Here is an 18773-nt window from a genome sequence, read left to right on the forward strand (position 1 = left end):
CGAAATTTCGCAACAATACAGTTTGAAGTTTGTGCTACAGTGGGTATTTTTTGTTTTCATATGCAGTTCTAGTGAGAGAAGCATGAACTATGGAACAAACATGGTGTGCATGCTATTGTGAAGAGCAGCAAAGTGCAGTTCAATATTTGTGGGCCAAAGGCAATAAACTGAGTGATATTCACTGGACATCTGTGGTGTGTATGGGACGACAGTGGACTGTAGCAATGTCTCCAGGTGGTGTGCATTCTTCCAAGAGGCCATGTGAATCTTAGTGATTCTCTGCACTCAGAGCAGCTTGTAACAGCTGCAGCCCCACATAATGTTGTGCAACTGCGAACCTTATCACAGCAGTTTAACATTTCCTATAGTGTGGTGTATGATATTGTTCATGACACATTGTAATTTTGTTAAGTTAGTGCTTGCTGGGTGCCTAAGAACCTGACAGACAACCCCAAGCACCAGCGAATCACGACAAGCTTGACTCACTTAACATGTTACCCCACAGAAGGGCATAATTTTATGAAAGGAATGGTTGTTCTTCATGTGTTGTGGGCATACCACTACATGCCCTAAACCAAGCTGGCCTCTATGGAGTGGAAACGTGCTGTTTCCTAGTATGGGGCGAAGGGGGGGGGGGGGAGGGGGGGGGGGGGAGGGAATCAGTGTGACTGATTCTGCTAGGAAAGTTTTTGTTGCTGAACAGGGGACCACTGTGAATGCTGCAGCCTACATTAAAACTTTGGTTAAGTTGCATCATGCCCTTTGTGACAAATGCCAATGCTCATCCCCATATTGCTGTTCTTGTTCATGAGAAAATCGCCAAATTTTGGTGGAAGGTGATCCAATATCCACTCTACAGTCCGGACTTTGCACTGTCATACTTAGATCTGTTTGCTCCTGAGAAGAAATTCCTGGCTGGCCGATGCTTTGTGACATGTGGAAGTGAAAATAGCAGTCTGCAGATAGCTGTACACCAACTGAATGGACTTCTACAAACAGGGGATGTTGAAACTGGTACCATGATGGGGAAAATGTTAGAACTTTGTTGACAGTGTAGAAAAGTAGGTACAAGATGGAAGTTCATTTGTGATTTTTTTTTTTTTCTTTTCTTACCTGTTAAATTTTTTGGTAATACAATTATCATATGTTGCTTCCTTTGTACTTTTACTCTCTTCATGAGAGATAACTAAAACCACCTGTTTACTAGTGCTCTTATTTCTAGCACCTCTTGTTTGTGCAGTAGTAGTTTATAATTTGCTATGCCAAAAAGCAAGACAAATAAAAAAAAATCCTTTACACAATCACCTTCATCCAGGGCCTCCGTTACGATTTAAGTAAATTCTGCTATCGCTGCTTATGTACTGCTCCCTTGTATGAATCCAAATTGTGATTTCGTTAGCAAATTACATTTATTACGGTAGTCTGTATGTCATGATAGTCTCTATTATCTTTTAAAATGAAGATAATAGTGCTGCTGGTCAATGTTTTCAGTATCATTCTTTTTGTATACTGGCAAAACTCAGACTTGCTTTAAGTACTCAGGAAAGGCACCTGAAATGTGAGTACTTCATTCATAATGTCTGGTAGGGGTCGCTTTATGTTGTCTATGCATTTCTTGAACACACAGATTAGAACTTTATTTAAGCCTGAGGATTATTTTTTTATTTTTTATTTTTTTTTACCTATTTACTACATTTCTGACTTCCTGCTCTGCAGTAGGTAAGAACACCGTTGAGTTTAAGTAGCGTCTGCCATTAGATGTGTATGATTATGGGAAGATTTGTTGTAGTTTTGTTGCAATGTTGGTGAAGTAACTGTTTGTGAAATTGACCAGTTTCTGTATATTTCAAATTAACACTCCTGTATTTGTTATTTGTAGTAAAATTGTGCACCTCGCAAGACACAGAAACGCCGATTCAATGGGTACATCATCAGTGAGCCACAGCTGGAGTCAGTCAATTCAAACAAATACTTGAGTGTAAAAATTTGTGGGTATTTGAAATGGAATGATCACAAGTGCTCAGTTGTAGATAAAACAGGTCTGAGACTTAATTGCATTAGTAAGATAATTGGAAAACACAATCAATCTACAAAGGAGATTGGTTGTAAGATATTTGTGTGACCCTATTAGGATATTTATCAAGTGTGGAAGACTTGTTAGTAGATGGTAATGGAGCTTTGAATGTATGGTAAAGAGAGCAAATTTGTGCAAATGTTTTCTCCGTATCTCCAGCATTTTTTAATAACCCAGCAGAGATGTTATCTGTTCCAGCCACTTTGTTGTTGTTGCTAAAGCTGTTTAAAGCATTGCTGAATACTGACCTAGAATCCAGTGGTCCAAATCAATCCTTTCCCGTACTACTTCCTTTATATTTATGTAATCTGAATCATCTCTGACCTTTATTCAATCATACAGTTTTTCATTGTATTCTTTCCACTTATGTACTATATTTGCAAACCCCCCCCCCCCCCCTCCGCCTTGTGAACTGTGAACCATGGACCTTGCCATTGGTGGTTACGTGCCTCAGCAATACAGATGGCCATACTGTAGGTGCAACCACAACGGAGGGGTATCTGTTGAGAGGCCAGACAAACGTGTGCTTCCTGAAGAGGGGCAGCAGCCTTTTCAGTAAATGCAGGGGCAACAGTCTGGATGATTGACTGATCTGGCCTTGTAACACTAACCAAAACGGCCTTGCTGTTCTGGTACTGCGAACGGCTGAAAGCAAGGGGAAAATACAGCCGTAATTTTTCCCGAGGGCATGCAGCTTTACTGTATGGTTAAATGATGATGGCGTCCTCTTGGGGAAAATATTCCGGAGGTAAAATAGTCCCCCATTCTGATCTCCGGGTGGGGACTACTCAAGAGGACGTCGTTATCAGGAAAAACAAAACTGGCATTCTATGGATCGGAGCGTGGAATGTCAGATCCCTTAATTGGGCAGGTAGGTTAGAAAATTTCAAAAGGGAAATGGATAGGTTAAAGCTAGATATAGTGGGAATTAGTGAAGTTCGGTGGCAGAAGGAACAAGACTTCTGTTCAGGTGAATACAGGCTTATAAATACAAAATCAAATAGGGGTAATGCAGGAGTAGGTTTAATAATGAATAAAAAAATAGGAGTGCAGCTAAGCTACTACAAACAGCATAGTGAACGCATTATTGTGGCCAAGATAGACACGAAGCCCGTGCTTACTACAGTAGTACAAGTTTATATGCCAATTAGCTTTGCAGAGGATGAAGAAATTGAAGAAATGTATGATGAGATAAAAGAAATTATTCAGTTGGTGAAGAGAGACGAAAATTTAATAGTCATGGGTGACTGGAATTCGAGAGTAGGAAAAGGGAGAGAAAGAAACATAATAGGTGAATATGGATTGGGGGTAAGAAATGAAAGAGGAAGCCGTCTGGTAGTTTTCTGCACAGAGCGTAACTTAATCATAGCTAACACTTTGTTCAAGAATCCTAAGAAACTGCAAAAAGGTGGGAATTTAAGGAGATGGGACCTGGATAAACTGACTAAACCAGAGGTTGTACAGAGTTTGAGGGAGAGCATACGGGAACAGTTGACAGGAATGGGGGAAAGAAGTACAGTAGAAGAAGAATGGGTAGCTCTGAGGGATGAAGTAGTGAAGGCAGCAGAGGATCAGGTAGGTAAAAAGATGAGGGCTAGTAGAAATCCTTGGGTAACAGAAGAAATATTGAATTTAATTGACGAAAGGAGAAAATATAAAATTGCAGTAAATGAAGCAGGCAAAAAGGAATACAAACGTCTCAAAAATGAGATCGACAGGAAGTGCAAAATGGCTAAGCAGGGATGGCTACAGGATAAATGTAAGGATGTAGAGGGATATATCACTAGGGGTAAGATAGATACTGCCTACAGAAAAATTAGAGAGACCTTTGGAGAAAAGAGAGCACCTTGTACGAATATCAAGAGCTCAGATGGAAACCCAGTTCTAAGTAAAGAAGAGAAAGCGGGAAGGTGGAAGGAGTATATAGAGGGTCTATACGAGGGCAGTGTACTTGAGGACAATATTATGGAAATGGAAGAGGATGTAGATGAAGATGAAATGGGAGATACGATGCTGAGTGAAGAGTTTGACAGAGCACTGAAAGACCTGAGTCGAAACAAGGCCCCGGGAGTAGACAACATTCTATTAGAACTATTGACAGCCTTGGGAGAGCCAGTCCTGACAAAACTCTACCATCTGGTGAGCAAGACGTATGAGACAGGCGAAATACCCTCAGACTTCAAGAAGAATATAATAATTCCAATCCCAATGAAAGCAGGTGTTGACAGATGTGAAAATTACCGAACTATCAGATTAATAAGTCATAGCTGCAAAATACTAACGCGAATTCTTTACAGACGAATGGAAAAACTGGTAGAAGCCGACCTTGGGGAAGATCAGTTTGGATTCCGTAGAAATGTTGGAACACGTGAGGCAATACTGACCTTACGACTTATCTTAGAAGAAAGATTAAGGAAAGGCAAGCCTACGTTTCTAGCATTTGTAGACTTAGAGAAAGCTTTTCACAATATTGACTGGAATACTGTCTTCCAAATTCTGAAGGCGGCAGGGGTAATAAAAAGGGAGCGAAAGGCTATTTACAATTTGTACAGAAACCAGATGGCAGTTATAAGAGTCGTCGGGCATGAAAGGGAAGCAGTGGTTGGGAAGGGAGTGAGACAGGGTTGTAGCCTCTCCCCGATGTTATTCAACCTATATATGAGCAAGCAGTAAAGGAAGCAGAAGAAAAATTCGGAGTAGGTATTAAAATCCATGGAGAAGAAATAAAAGCTTTGAGGTTCGCCTATGACGTTATAATTCTGTCAGAGACAGCAAAGGACCTGGAAGAGCAGCTGAACAGAATGGACAGTGTATTGAAAGGAGGATATAAGATGAACATCAACAAAAGCAAAATGAGGATAATGGAATGTAGTCTAATTAAGTCGGGTGATGCTGAGGGAATTAGATTAGAAAATGAGAGACTTAAAGTAGTAAAGGAGTTTTGCTATTTGGGGAGCAAAATAACTGATGATGGTCGAAGTAGAGAGGATATAAAATGTAGACTGGCAATGGCAAGGAAAGTGTTTCTGAAGAAGAGAAATTTGCTAACATAGAGTATAGATTTAAGTGTCAGGAAGTCGTTTCTGAAAGAATTTGTATGGAGTGTAGCCATGTATGGAAGTGAAACATGGACAATAAATAGTTTGGACAAGAAGAGAATAGAAGCTTTCGAAATGTGGTGCTACAGAAGAATCCTGAAGATTAGATGGGTAGATCACATAACTAATGAGGATGTATTGAATAGAATTGGGGAGAAGAGGAGTTTGTGACACAACTTGACAAGAAGAAGGTACCGGTTGGTTGGACATGTTCTGAGGCATCAGGGGATCACAAATTTAGCATTGGAGGGCAGCATGGAGGGTAAAAATTGTAGAGGGAGACCAAGAGATGAATACACTAAGCAGATTCAGAAGGATGTAGGTTGCAGTAAGTACTGGGAGATGAAGAAGCTTGCACCGGATAGAGTAGCATGGAGAGCTGGATCAAACCAGTCTCAGGACTGAAGACCACAACAACAACACTATATTTGCAGAATGAAATAGAATGTTACCTTTTTCATCTTTAACTATGTTGTTAGGAGTCCTTCATTTAAAATGTAGTTGTCTAATTTATGAGTACATCTTTCCTGTGTTTGCTTTTGTTGGTTTTTTCTCTTCCCCTCTATCCCCTCCTTGTATCCTTCCCTAGCCCCTTGCGTTCTACATCTAAACTCATACCCTGAAAACCATAATAAAGTGCATGGTGGATGATACTTTTGACCATATCAAATATTAGGTGCTCAGGGAGAATGACTGCTTAAATGTATCTCTGTGTGCTGTAATTAATCTGGTCTGATCATATCTTCCCAGTCCTTATGGGAGTGGTACATTGAGGACTGTAGTATATTTCTATATTCTTCACTTAATACTGGCTGTTGAAACTTTGACATAGGTTTTCACAGGATAGCTGCTGTCTACCTTCAAGCGTCTAGTAGTTAACAGTACTGGGTAGAATTTCTGAAGCATAGTTTAGTAATGTCAAGGTTCCAAAATTTGAATAATCAGTGACATTTCCTTTTGTGGGTATGGTAATTCTTTTACTTTTTATTAATTTCACTGGTTCTGGTAGTGTTCCGTCTTCACACTAGTCACACACAAGATGTTAACCAACATTTAGGAGAGATCCATTTGGATATAGAAAAGGAAAAAGGGAAGCTATAATGGTACTATGAATGATCTTAGAAAGAAGAATTGACATGAACAGGGAAAAAAAAATGCTACACTCACTGACCTTTAGAGTGTGCAGAAAGGTTTAGGTTTTAGTTTGGGAAGCCCTCGTGAATATTTTTTAGATTTAAATTTTTTGTACTCATATCACATCCATCAGCTCAGACAATTGCTTTCAAAAATCAAGCCTCAATAATTAGTCTTACTTTTGGCACAGGAGTGTGTGTGTGTGTGTGTGTGTGTGTGTGTGTGTGTGTGTGTGTGTGTCAGGAATTATGAGTGGATTCCAGTGTCGTAAACCATACTTCATGGGGAATAAGTTTGGATGGTCTGCACACCGATCTGTGTTATAAACAGAATGGTGAGTCATGTCTGCAACACGTGACTTGAGCTCTTTAGGAATCACATAAAGACAAACTGACTTTGAAATGATAATTTTGTTATGTGACTTGTGGTCCTACTTGTTCTCAATTAGTAGTGGTTGCATCGACCCCAGGCTCTGAGACTAAAAAACAGTCAATACTGCATGGAGATGGCTGTGAGCATAGCACTGATAATGTATAGCAGTGTTCATGTATCTCACCCATCAAGCTCTGGCAGGCTAGTGTACTACTTAAGACTTCAAGTATGTTGGTATTTCAGTACAAGTTAAAGAATATTTACATAAGTAAACTGAGGGGACTTGGGCAGTGGTTTAGGCTGCGGGGCACAGAAAGGTACTTTTGTGCCCAAATGTTACTACACAAAGCTGAATAAACTGTAATATTGACCTTAGAAATTAAAACTATTAGTTTCAAAAGCAAGATAGTGTGTCCATTTTACCTTTATAAATGTCTTATCAGTAGCACTATTAATTTTCCCTTCAGAAGGTAAGTAATGGTCAGAAATACAGTCTCATAGTTCATTAGTAATATACTTACTTGCTTGGTTTACCAATGACATTATATTTCGTACCTCTAGTGTAGGTAAAATTCAACAACAAATGGAGGAACTTGACAGAGCAAATTTGAAAGCAAGCCTGAAAATCCACTGTATTAAGACAAATTATTTACAGTGTACACAACAAAGAGAAAATGCTACAGATCAGTAGTGCATTTGTAGAACTAGTATGATATTTGTATTTAAGGGCATTTGAAGAACAACTAGATGAACTGAAAAAGAATTAAGAAGCAAATGATGGTGCTGGGAGCCAAAAACATAATGAAAGGTAATGGGGGTGAATATTTTCTGCAGTTTTATTTTACCTCCAGGACTCTTTAATCATAAGACTATATGTCTACTGTGCAAGACAAACTACTTCTTTCATGATGTGTATTTTAGATAAGTGTACATTCATGAGCTAAAGCAAAACTCGGACTGATACTGTTCATCAACTTCCTTTTGACACTTTTTCCTATTTGTGTTGTTATCTTTTTGTCCATGGAGGTTCACCTGACTGGAGAACTCAAGAGCTCCTCCTTGGTACTCCATGCCACACTGGTGGCATCTGCTGCTGTGGTGGGATTTCTGGTAATGAATTTTATCCTCCACAAGTAACCCAAAGGGTGCTTGAAACAAAGTAACACCAAATATGAAACAAGTATAAAAACACACAAAAATGTTACACATATAAAAGACAATGAATTGGATAGATCATTACTGTTAGCTGTAACATTGAGCATCAGATGGGCACTGGGAGGCGAGGGGAGGGGGAGAAGACAAGCAGTGAGAGATTGAGGACTGTGCTGGTAAGAAGGCATGTTTTGGCCTGGAATGGGAGCAGGAAAGAGGTAGGTTGGGAAGCAGTCACTGAAGGTACCACATTGTGTTGTGCAGCATACTTGTCAGTTAGGCTGTACAACAGTCTTAACAGTCTTGTGACCTTTGTTGGGCAGTGGCTGTTCAAGCAAACATGCAGCATGTTAGTGGACATGCCCAGAAAAAATGTCACACTGGCTGCAGCTGAGTTGGCAGGTTACATTGCTGCTTTCGCAAGTGGCACTGCCTTTGTTGGGGTAGGAAATGCGTGTGGCAGGACTTGAGTTGATGGCAGTGGAAGGCAGATCATGCATCTATGTTTTTTACAGGAATGTTAGCCATGAGCCAAGTGGTTGGGAGCAAGGGTGGAATAGGGACAGACAAGGATATTGTGTAGGTTGGTTGGATGGCAGAATACAACTGTGGGAGGGATGAGGGATGGCTGATTTGATTTGGGGGGGGGGGGGGGAGGAGGTCCCATTGGATTAAGGAAGGAATTCGGCTGTGCCCTTTCAAAGGAACCATCCTGGCATCTACTTGAAGTGATTTAGGGAAATGACGGAAAACCTAAATCAGGATGGCCGGATGCGGGTTTGAACCATTGTACTTCCAAATGCAAGTCCAGTGCGCTAACAACTGTGCCACCTCACTCGGTATATGAGGAGGATATTTCTAATTTTTGGGGATGATGAAATTTAGTTGAAGTCCTGGCAGAGACTGTAATTCAGTTGATCTAATTCGAATCTATCTGAACACAACCACAAACAATCTTTCTTTGCATCTGAACAGCCACTGCCAAACTGTGCCATATGGCTTCTGTGCACCACCCCCACCATCACCATCAGTTGTTTTGAAATGTGCAGGTCGGAACTCTCCTGGCAACATATCCTTTCTATACTCCCTCTGACCCCAATCTCTATTAGTCCCTGTCTCCCAGCTATCTCTGTCCTCTTCCCTGCTCTCACCCCAGCCCCACACGTTTTTCCATACCCTAAGTCAGTTGCATAGTCCTTAGTCCTATTCCTCTCTGATTCTCTTTGCCAACCCCCCCCCCCCCCCTTTTCCCTCAAGCACTGCATCCTGATACTGCTCTTGGCAGCCCACTATCCTGTCGCCACCACATCTCACATCTTCCTCCACTTACGGAGGGAGCTCTAGAGTATTTTCTCCCCACCCCTATTCTGCTATCCTTCCTGATCCCCGACTCGTGCCTCCTTTGGACTCCCACTATCCACCCCAGTCAAGATTACTACTCATTGCAGTGAGGCCACAGTGCCCAGTGATAGTAGTCAGTAACCATGTTTGTGCAAAATTGCTATATCTCTCTCTCTCTCTCTCTCTCTCTCTCTCTCTCTCTGTGTGTGTGTGTGTGTGTGTGTGTGTGTGTGTGTGTGTGTGTGTGTGTGTGTGTGTGGAGGGGGGGGAGGGGGGGGACCTGCTGCTCAGTACTTCCTCTATATTGTGATTACCATTCTATCCAGTTCATATAGCTACCGATATTCCATTCCAGATTTTCCACTATTTGCATATAAATGACATTGATTAAGTGACTACATGAACATTTTTATTTCCCTCAATTAGACAATTATTTTGCATATTTTACCACTTGATGCAGCTGGAAGCTTGAGAAACTTTTATTATTTTATATTGCCATGAGATCATGCACTTTTACAAACAGTACAGTTGTCTAAACACATTTGCTCTTTTATAGATGTTTGAGGTACAGAAATTTTCCCATATTTAATACACGCAGGTAATTTTGCAAAATATGCTTCCAACCCTCTTAACAGAAGAGTAAAAACATTCGTTTTGGTGAAGTAAGTACATTTTGGAAAATACACCTCCCAATCTGAGATTGAAAGTTTAAAATAAATGTGTGATATACACTCCTGGAAATGGAAAAAAGAACACATTGACACCAGTGTGTCAGACCCACCATACTTGCTCCGGACACTGCGAGAGGGCTGTACAAGCAATGATCACACGCACGGCACAGGGGACACACCAGGAACCGCGGTGTTGGCCGTCGAATGGCGCTAGCTGCGCAGCATTTGTGCACCGCCGCCGTCAGTGTCAGCCAGTTTGCCGTGGCATACGGAGCTCCATCGCAGTCTTTAACACTGGTAGCATGCCACGACAGCGTGGACGTGAACTGTATGTGCAGTTGACGGACTTTGAGAGAGGGCGTATAGTGGGCATGCGGGAGGCCGGGTGGACGTACCGCCGAATTGCTCAACACGTGGGGCGTGAGGTCTCCACAGTACATCGATGTTGTCGCCAGTGGTCGGCGGAAGGTGCACGTGCCCGTCGACCTGGGACCGGACCGCAGCGACGCACGGATGCACGACTAGACCGTAGGATCCTACGCAGTGCCGTAGGGGACCGCACCGCCACTTCCCAGCAAATTAGGGACACTGTTGCTCCTGGGGTATCGGCGAGGACCATTCGCAACCGTCTCCATGAAGCTGGGCTACGGTCCCGCACACCGTTAGGCCGTCTTCCGCTCACGCCCCAACATCGTGCAGCCCGCCTCCAGTGGTGTCGCGGCAGGCGTGAATGGAGGGACGAATGGAGACGTGTCGTCTTCAGCGATGAGAGTCGCTTCTGCCTTGGTGCCAATGATGGTCGTATGCGTGTTTGGCGCCGTGCAGGTGAGCGCCACAATCAGGACTGCATACGACCGAGGCACACAGGGCCAACACCCGGCATCATGGTGTGGGGAGCGATCTCCTACACTGGCCGTATACCACTGGTGATCGTCGAGGGGACACTGAATAGTGCACGGTACATCCAAACCGTCGTCGAACCCATCGTTCTACCATTCCTAGACCGGCAAGGGAACTTGCTGTTCCAACAGGACAGTGCACGTCCGCTTGTATCCTGTGCCACCCACCGTACTCTAGAAGGTGTAAGTCAACTACCCTGGCCAGCAAGATCTCCGGATCTGTCCCCCATTGAGCATGTTTGGGACTGGATGAAGCGTCGTCTCACGCGGTCTGCACGTCCAGCACGAACGCTGGTCCAACTGAGGCGCCAGGTGGAAATGGCGTGGCAAGCCGTTCCACAGGACTACATCCAGCATCTCTACGATCGTCTCCATGGGAGAATAGCAGCCTGCATTGCTGCGAAAGGTGGATATACACTGTACTAGTGCCGACATTGTGCATGCTCTGTTGCCTGTGTCTATGTGCCTGTGGTTCTGTCAGTGTGATCATGTGATGTATCGGACCCCAGGAATGTGTCAATAAAGTTTCCCCTTCCTGGGACAATGAATTCACGGTGTTCTTATTTCAATTTCCAGGAGTGTATGTTGACTTAGAGCAGCGCGCTATTGAGTTCTTGCAAAAACCACTTAAAATGTGGGTTGCTCAGCAAGATGAAAAATATTAGGAGAGACAGAAAAGCAAGCCATTGTATCAGGCAAGGGACTAGATTAGAAGACATAATTATGACAGAAATAAAATGGATACAGATGGAATGTGTAGCCAGGTAAAAGAATGATAATGTACCAAGGAATTCCTGCCTTCGTTGCAAGGGATAAGGAAAGACCAGAAGTATGGCATTGCAAAAAAAGTGGGAGAATATTGGACTTGTGTGGCTGAAGATTAACGCATGGGGATGTGTAGAAGCGGCCTTTATGTGTTAGTGGATGATGATGATGATGATGATGATGATGATGGTAACTACATTTTTTGTGTGCTCTTACCTGTTTTAGTGTTTCTGGTAGACTGAAGACTCCTCAGTTTAACACTACACCACAATCTTTTTGAATGTCATTAAGTTTTTTCCTCCTTTTCAAATATATCAATGAAATGCGCTCACCAGATATATTCTTAATCGTAAGCAATGTTATTGTGAAGATCGTTTGGATTATTACAACTGCATTTTGAAATTAACATATTAACAGTAATGATTTTATAGTTTGTAATAAATGCTGCTTGATTGGTTTAGAAGATAGGATGTAGTCCAGTAACCTTCACATGAAAAGGGGTACCTACGCTGCATCAATTGGTGGTTGTATGCTTCATTTTTTTCCCTTGTGTGGGATGTGACACACACACGTTTTTGAACTCGGCAGCACCTGGATTGCTTTTGAATATGTCAAAAACTGCTACATTTTTGCAGTTTTTTCAGTTTTTCCAGTCATTGTTACCATGGAGGAGCACATTTTCAATGAAGTCCATTCTATGCATTTTAAAACTTGATTGAATTTGCTGCAATGGGCTCAGAAGACCTAATAGTTTCTGAGATACCACTTTTTAATATTTGGCAAATTTTCTAAACTTGAAAATTCTAAGTTAATTCTCATGTATCATCATATGCAACTGTCTTTATATATTCAATGACCTGTCTGAAACGATTCAGTTAAGAAAATATTTATTCAGTTTAATGTTTTGAAGGGGGAGGATATTACATAGTGAGAGATAGGAACCTAATAAAATTTCTGTGAACCTAATACCTTATGTGAGTTGATAAAAAAAAGTAGAAGCAGAAATGAGATCATCATGAATTATTTGAGGTGAAGCTGATACAAAGAAGCTGTGCAGTTGGTATTTGAAGCACTGTCCACTCCGTAAAACCGTGTGTTATTGTCCTGAAGCAATGGAGCTGTAGGAGAGAAAGGGGCCAACTGCCATGTGGCCAGAGATATTGGGAAGAAAGCAGTGTTGGAGGTTATAGGGGAAAACTTCCAAAATGTCAAATTCAAGTGTCAAATCAAAGTTCCCTCTTTCTTCTGCTGCTCATACTGTTACTATTGGCAACTGGCAAGTATTATCAACTCACTCACACTGTTTCACAGGATATGTGTTTTGAAAAAATCATATGCAGAATTAAAGAACTTCTTCACGTATGAGCTTTAACCATTCACGGCATCTCTTCTCACTCGAGGAAATGAGGAAGGGCAATAAGTTTTTGTTTTGCGCAGCATTCCAACCTATCAGTATTGATGAGTCTCACGGAAAAACTAAATTTGTTGTTGTAGGTGGTGGTCATCTCCCTCACAAAGGTGTGTCGTGCAAGCACTTCTCATTTGAGTTGTTAGCTGCCTGATATGTACAATATCTCGAGGCATGGTATGGTCAGAATGTGGCTATAGTGTTGATGGTTATCCAACATGGTCTGACCACAGCAGTACAGAGAGCTCAGAATGTAATTGCCGAACTCGGGCAAATTCTCCTCCTGATGTGGTATTTGAAGAAACAACTACTTCCAATGTTTCTCAAGAAATTTTTTATCCAATGATAAAAACAAATTAAGATTCATACAGCTGCTGAAGGTGAAATTTGAAGCCAAACACTTTGAGGTTTATCAGGCCAAAGATGATGATGCTGATATGCTTATCATTACTACAGCGATCAGAAAGGCCTCTGATTTTCAGGTCTTGATTATTGCAGAGGAGGATGTAGATTTGTTAGTCATCTTCACTGGTCCCAGACGTCCCACAAGGGCTGCCTTAATCTTCAAAAGTGTGGAAGAGGCAAAACAACAGGTGTCTTCCACTCAACTACTTCAATATTCGCAGACAGTCACATCATCACTTCCACTTATGCCGTAAGTGGCTGTGATTCTGCCTCATGCTTCTTTGGCCAGGGGAAACTGAAGTTGCTTCAGATACTACAGAAGCGTGTAGACCTTAAAGAGACAGCTGCAGTTTTTCCTAATCCAGTTGTGATGCATGCCGAAGTAGCTGTAGCCAGAGAGAAAATCCTTATTGAGCTGTATGGTGGTGAAACGTTCAGTCAAACCCCCAATGAGCAGCACTGCCTGCTCTTCACAAGGGCTGCAGCCAAAACCAATTTCAACCTGGCCAGACTTTCTCCCATGCAAGATGCTTCAAAGCAGCAGGTACATTTGTTTTGCGTATACTACCAGGTGCAGAAGCAGCAGCAACTGGATTACAAAAAGAATCTGCTGGAATGGGGAAGGGTTGCTTCAGTCCAAGACCTTTCCCCAAAGACGATGTTGAGGGAAGTAGCCCCTCTCAAACCTGCTAAACATAATTTCTTGCAGCTGGAAGAAGGGATGTGGAAATGCTAGCAGCTGCAGGAAAGCAGGTTTGAAGTGTTCAGTTGTCTACAGAACCTGCAATGACCAGTCCTACGAAAACCTGCCTGAAATTGCGGTAGATGTTGATTTCGACACCCACGATTTGGACAAGCTTGATGATGACACGGATAGGCTGCTCGAACAAATCGAGAAACAATATCAGGTATACTTACACTCATATTGTTGTTGAAAGTTACCATCATTTCTGTTAATTAATACTTACCCAGATATTATTGATACCATTATTTCTTACAATGAATACTTACCAACATGTTGCTTCATTTATACTAGGACTTTTTGACAAGGTTTTACCTTGGGGTAATTAACAAATAAATATTTATTTTCCACTTCAGGGTGTCCAGGATGATGAAAATGGTACTGAAGGAAGCAGATTGGTGGATCTGGTTGGACCTGGTCCTTTAAAGAGGAGGAAACACTTTTAATTTCCATTTCATGTACACTATTATTCACTTAATTTACACTTTTTGTATACACTTGATGTAAACATTTGTTAAATAAATTTTTTATATACTTTTTTGTCAAATTCAGTCTCCTTGTTGTGAACAGTGACCTCTCACCAAATATCCCATCTCCCCCCCCCCCCCCCCCCCCCCCCCACCCACCTCAACCACCCTTCAAAATCTCCCATTGAACAAATGCGTACTTCACTTATCATTTCAGAGTTGTTGAAAATGCAAAGACTATGATTAAACATGAAAATTAGCTTAAAATTTTCGGGTTTCGAGAATTTGCCTAACTTTGAAAAGCTATATCTTAGAAACTATTTGGTCTTCGGAGCCCATTTCTATCTCAAATTGTAGCAAATTCAATCTAGTTTAAAAATGTATAGGATGGTCTTTTGTCAAAAACATGCTACGCCATGGTCAGAATGTGGAGGAAAAAAAAAAAAAGTGAAATCGTAGCAGTATTTGGGATATTCTAAAGTGATCTGGGGACTCCAGAGATCGTAAATGTGGATTTTGCATCTCGGGCACATTCTGTACAAGAAAGAAAAAAGAAACCTACTACCACCACTTTACAAACTTACAATGTATTAGGTTACTGAAAGAAAGTGGTATGTCAGCTGTTTTTAGATACATGAAGAGGATTTGAGAGAGATTTGGGGAGGGGGGGAGCAGAGACAGAGTGAATGGGGTGGCGGGAAGGATGGGAAGAGGCAACCACTTGTCTGGAGCTGACTGATGCATGCTCAAATTGTAACTGCTCAGAAAATTGCATATTATGTCCTCAAAGAATTTTCCTCTTATGGAATCAGTGAAGAGAAATTTGATATTGTGGATGGCTGGAAATCACAAAAAAAGATAACAAATGTCAATGCGTCAAGTCAGCTATTGCTGAATATTGTACCTGCATCTGACATTCAATTTAGTATGATAAAACAATTACTTTGACCAAAGCAACTTCTATTTGGGAGTCCATTATTAGAGAGTACATGGAAATACAGATGGTGGAAAATGGGATGAAGTCTGATAGCGGCTACCAGCTGGATAATGTGTGGAACCGTATCTGTCTCATTCGCTGTAATAGAAGACAATAGAGTATGCCAATGGCTGCACTGAACTGCAACCCTGAGAACAACTGAGTTCCACAATTCCACTAGAGAGGGCACTGCCCACCAGGTAGTGTGATCAGTGTGTCACCACAATCTCAATGCATGCGTGAAATAGTCACAGTTCACTAATTAACTGTGGGATAGAGGATATCTTTGTCAGTCTTCGATAGTTACCCTGATGGTGATTGACAGATGCCCATTCAAAATGTTGTGTAGTGTAGTTAAGATGGCTGGCTGAATTTCCTTTGAACACCCAGTCTGCCGGGAAAATTTATAAATTTACACACTGTGTGTTCCTACACCACCCATCAATCAGCTGCAGACATGTGGAGGCCATGCCTGAGTGTTTTTCCCCTTCTTCCTAGTATTTCCATGGATATAATATTTGCATCATATCTTACATTGTGAGCATATTGAATGCCATGATGAATCTTTGAAAAGGGACACATCTAGTTACTATCTCAATAATGATCTGTTCACACAGCTCGTTTATTTCTAAATGATATGCTCTTTTTTTATGGACAAGAAATCTGAAGATAAAAATAAACTAGAATAACCTTCCATTTGAGACAAAACTCTAATGGCATTAGAACACACAACAGGAAATATTCAGCATTTATGAAAAATATGAAGAGCTTCTCTTTAGTTTACTGTGAATAAGTATTTAATTTAAAGCCATTAAAACACTATAATAATAATAATAATAATAATAATAATGCTCTGTCCCTTAATTTATACTAGCTCCCAAAAATTTACCTATTTTCTTCTTTCTCTTTATCTGACTGTAAATCTATTCATTCTGTTGCAGATGTTGGAGTTCCTTTGTTCTTGGCCTGTGACATTTCGTGGAGCATTGGTGCTTTTGTTAACATGGAGTGGAATCTTACATGTTGTAACAAACATCCAACTGGTAAAGTTCACGGCTTGACCAGATGTCCATCTCAGGTGAATGTCAATCATTTGAAATCCTTGTCACACACAATGCAGACTCAGGACAGGTAAATACCTATACAAATTAATTTCGAAACTTGCACGTATCAGAAAGCTTCTTGACAAATTGTCTGTTTCAGTGAAAAACTGGTAGCTATCAGCCCAAATGTGTCTGTGTGCAAAGAGGTGTCAGAGTGCCTCAGCAGCTGGTTTAACTACTTACAGGTGTGTTGTGTGCTGCTATTGTATGTATACCATGAAGCTTTTATTTAAAATTATTTTACATAGACTTTTTATATGGGGCAAGTTGTTAATCATATATTAGGCTGCTATACCATAATGTACATGTTCCACCAACCATATCATTTGGAGGTAAAATTTTTGTATCATTATTGGATAGTCAATTTTAAATTTTTATTCTGCTTTATTAGTTTTGTGGGAATACCATTTTGTCAAATTACAGCTACAATGTCCTAATCATTAAATTTTTAATCATTTAATTACTGCATTGACAAAACAAGATTTTTAATTGTGCGTCAGTGCTCATGATTTTAAAAGCCACGAATGTTAATTGCAGCTAAATTCACTAAGTCTGATAAGACAATTCTCAGTAATAATTGAAGTTCATATGTCATTCAATGTTGGGGGTAAATAAGAATGAGATGCTATTCCTAGTAGCCTAATAAAACAGAGCCCTCATACTGGTACTTAAACTAAGGAAAATCATTTGTGTTACAGTTTAGTATTTTTGTGGACTATCATCGGTTTTCTTTTATTGCTTGTTTCTTTGGATAGCAAGAATAGCTGAAATTAGAAGGGCAGGGTGAAAATTTCCCAAATTGGTACTGAAGTATAGTGCCTTTTTCATAGATAGAAATTGTACTGAATTTTTTTTTTTTTTTTTTTTTTTTTTTTTTTTTTTTTTTTTTTTTACATAATAGACTTTTGAGTCAGTGCATGTCGTCCCTTACTTTTTCAGCACAATACTAACAAATGGTTGCTGATCTCTCTTTATTGGACTCCAGACAATTTCTTGTCTCATATTTCTTTAGAAGGATGGTGGGTAGGACAAAGAGGATGCTAAATCTGGTAAATAGAATAGATAATCCCACAAATCATGTTTCATATCCTTCATTTTTTTCCTATTACTAAAGCAGTCTGTGCAGTATTTCCTGCTTATTGTTTTACCCATTACAGGGGAATTGGTAAGAAGAATTTCTGTTGCATCACGGAAAACACCTCCCTGGAACATGAAATATACTTCATCTTTTTTTGTGCAGGGCTGCCACATTCCACCTATTACTTTGATTACAGTTCTGTTTCACTCAGGAAGTAGTGGACCCATCCCTCTACCCACAGTAACAGGCTATCCAAACCAGTTGGATACTTTTTAAAATGATCCAGACATTCCTTAAAAATTTGTCTTTAGATTTGATTTTGGTCATTGTTCAACAAAGGTGGCACTTGTTTCTGTAATGTGATGTTTGCAGTACTCTTTATGTGATATACCTAAGGTGACATCTAGTTCATACACATATTATCATCTATTGTTCAATTTCACATTGTACCCATATTCAAAGTTTTCATTTCTGGTACCAGTTTTGGAACTTTTTTGGCATGCATTGCTCTCGAGGGTAGTAGGGCCATGACTAAATTTTGCTGTCTGCTGTGAAATAACTGAAAATGAAGAAGCAGATTTGTAAATCACCTGACTTTCATCAGCTTCAGATATGGGCAATAAACCATCCAAAACAAAGAATTTTATGGTGGTATATTATTCCAGTTTACCACTTTCAGCAAAACACACACATCAAAAAAATATTTTAAAAAGCTGTATAAACAGTGTTTTATTCAAGTTACTTTGGTATTTGGACTGCATTAATGCAAAACCTTTACCAGCATAACTTTAGTATCTGCACAGGCGTGACAATGCCACTTCACTACACGGGCAATGCAGATAATTCACGGGCTGATGGTAGCTCGACACTAGCTGGAGAACAGAACCCTTTGAGAGGGAAATGAATGTGCTGTGTGAGATGATCCATGGGAAGCAGAACATCTGAACCCACATGGAGATGAGGACAAGAACAACTCAGCACATGGTCAGCACGGATGGCTAACGGCTAAGAACTTGGCACAACAGATGGTACGTTATGCGAGGTGAGGTCCGCAAAGGTCAAACCCTGAATAGGCATTGGCCCGCCCA

At 40.7% G+C, this 18773-nt stretch overlaps 1 protein-coding gene across 4 annotated transcripts in view; it reads left to right on the forward strand.

Annotated features, from left to right (window-relative positions):
- Positions 1-18773, forward strand: part of LOC124612996 — a 246760-nt gene that overhangs the window by 12523 nt on the left and 215464 nt on the right. For all 4 annotated transcript variants that reach the window (XR_006979589.1, XM_047141547.1, XM_047141546.1 and 1 more), the window contains 2 exons: positions 16446-16635; positions 16708-16792. Coding sequence is in view for 3 of the 4 variants with exons in the window: in XM_047141547.1 (XP_046997503.1) it covers positions 16508-16635; positions 16708-16792 (213 nt within the window). In the remaining variant the exon portion in view is untranslated. The remainder of the gene's footprint in view (positions 1-16445; positions 16636-16707; positions 16793-18773) is intronic.

The sequence above is a fragment of the Schistocerca americana genome, chromosome 4, assembly GCF_021461395.2.
Source record: "Schistocerca americana isolate TAMUIC-IGC-003095 chromosome 4, iqSchAmer2.1, whole genome shotgun sequence".
Taxonomy (NCBI): Eukaryota; Metazoa; Arthropoda; class Insecta; order Orthoptera; family Acrididae; genus Schistocerca; species Schistocerca americana.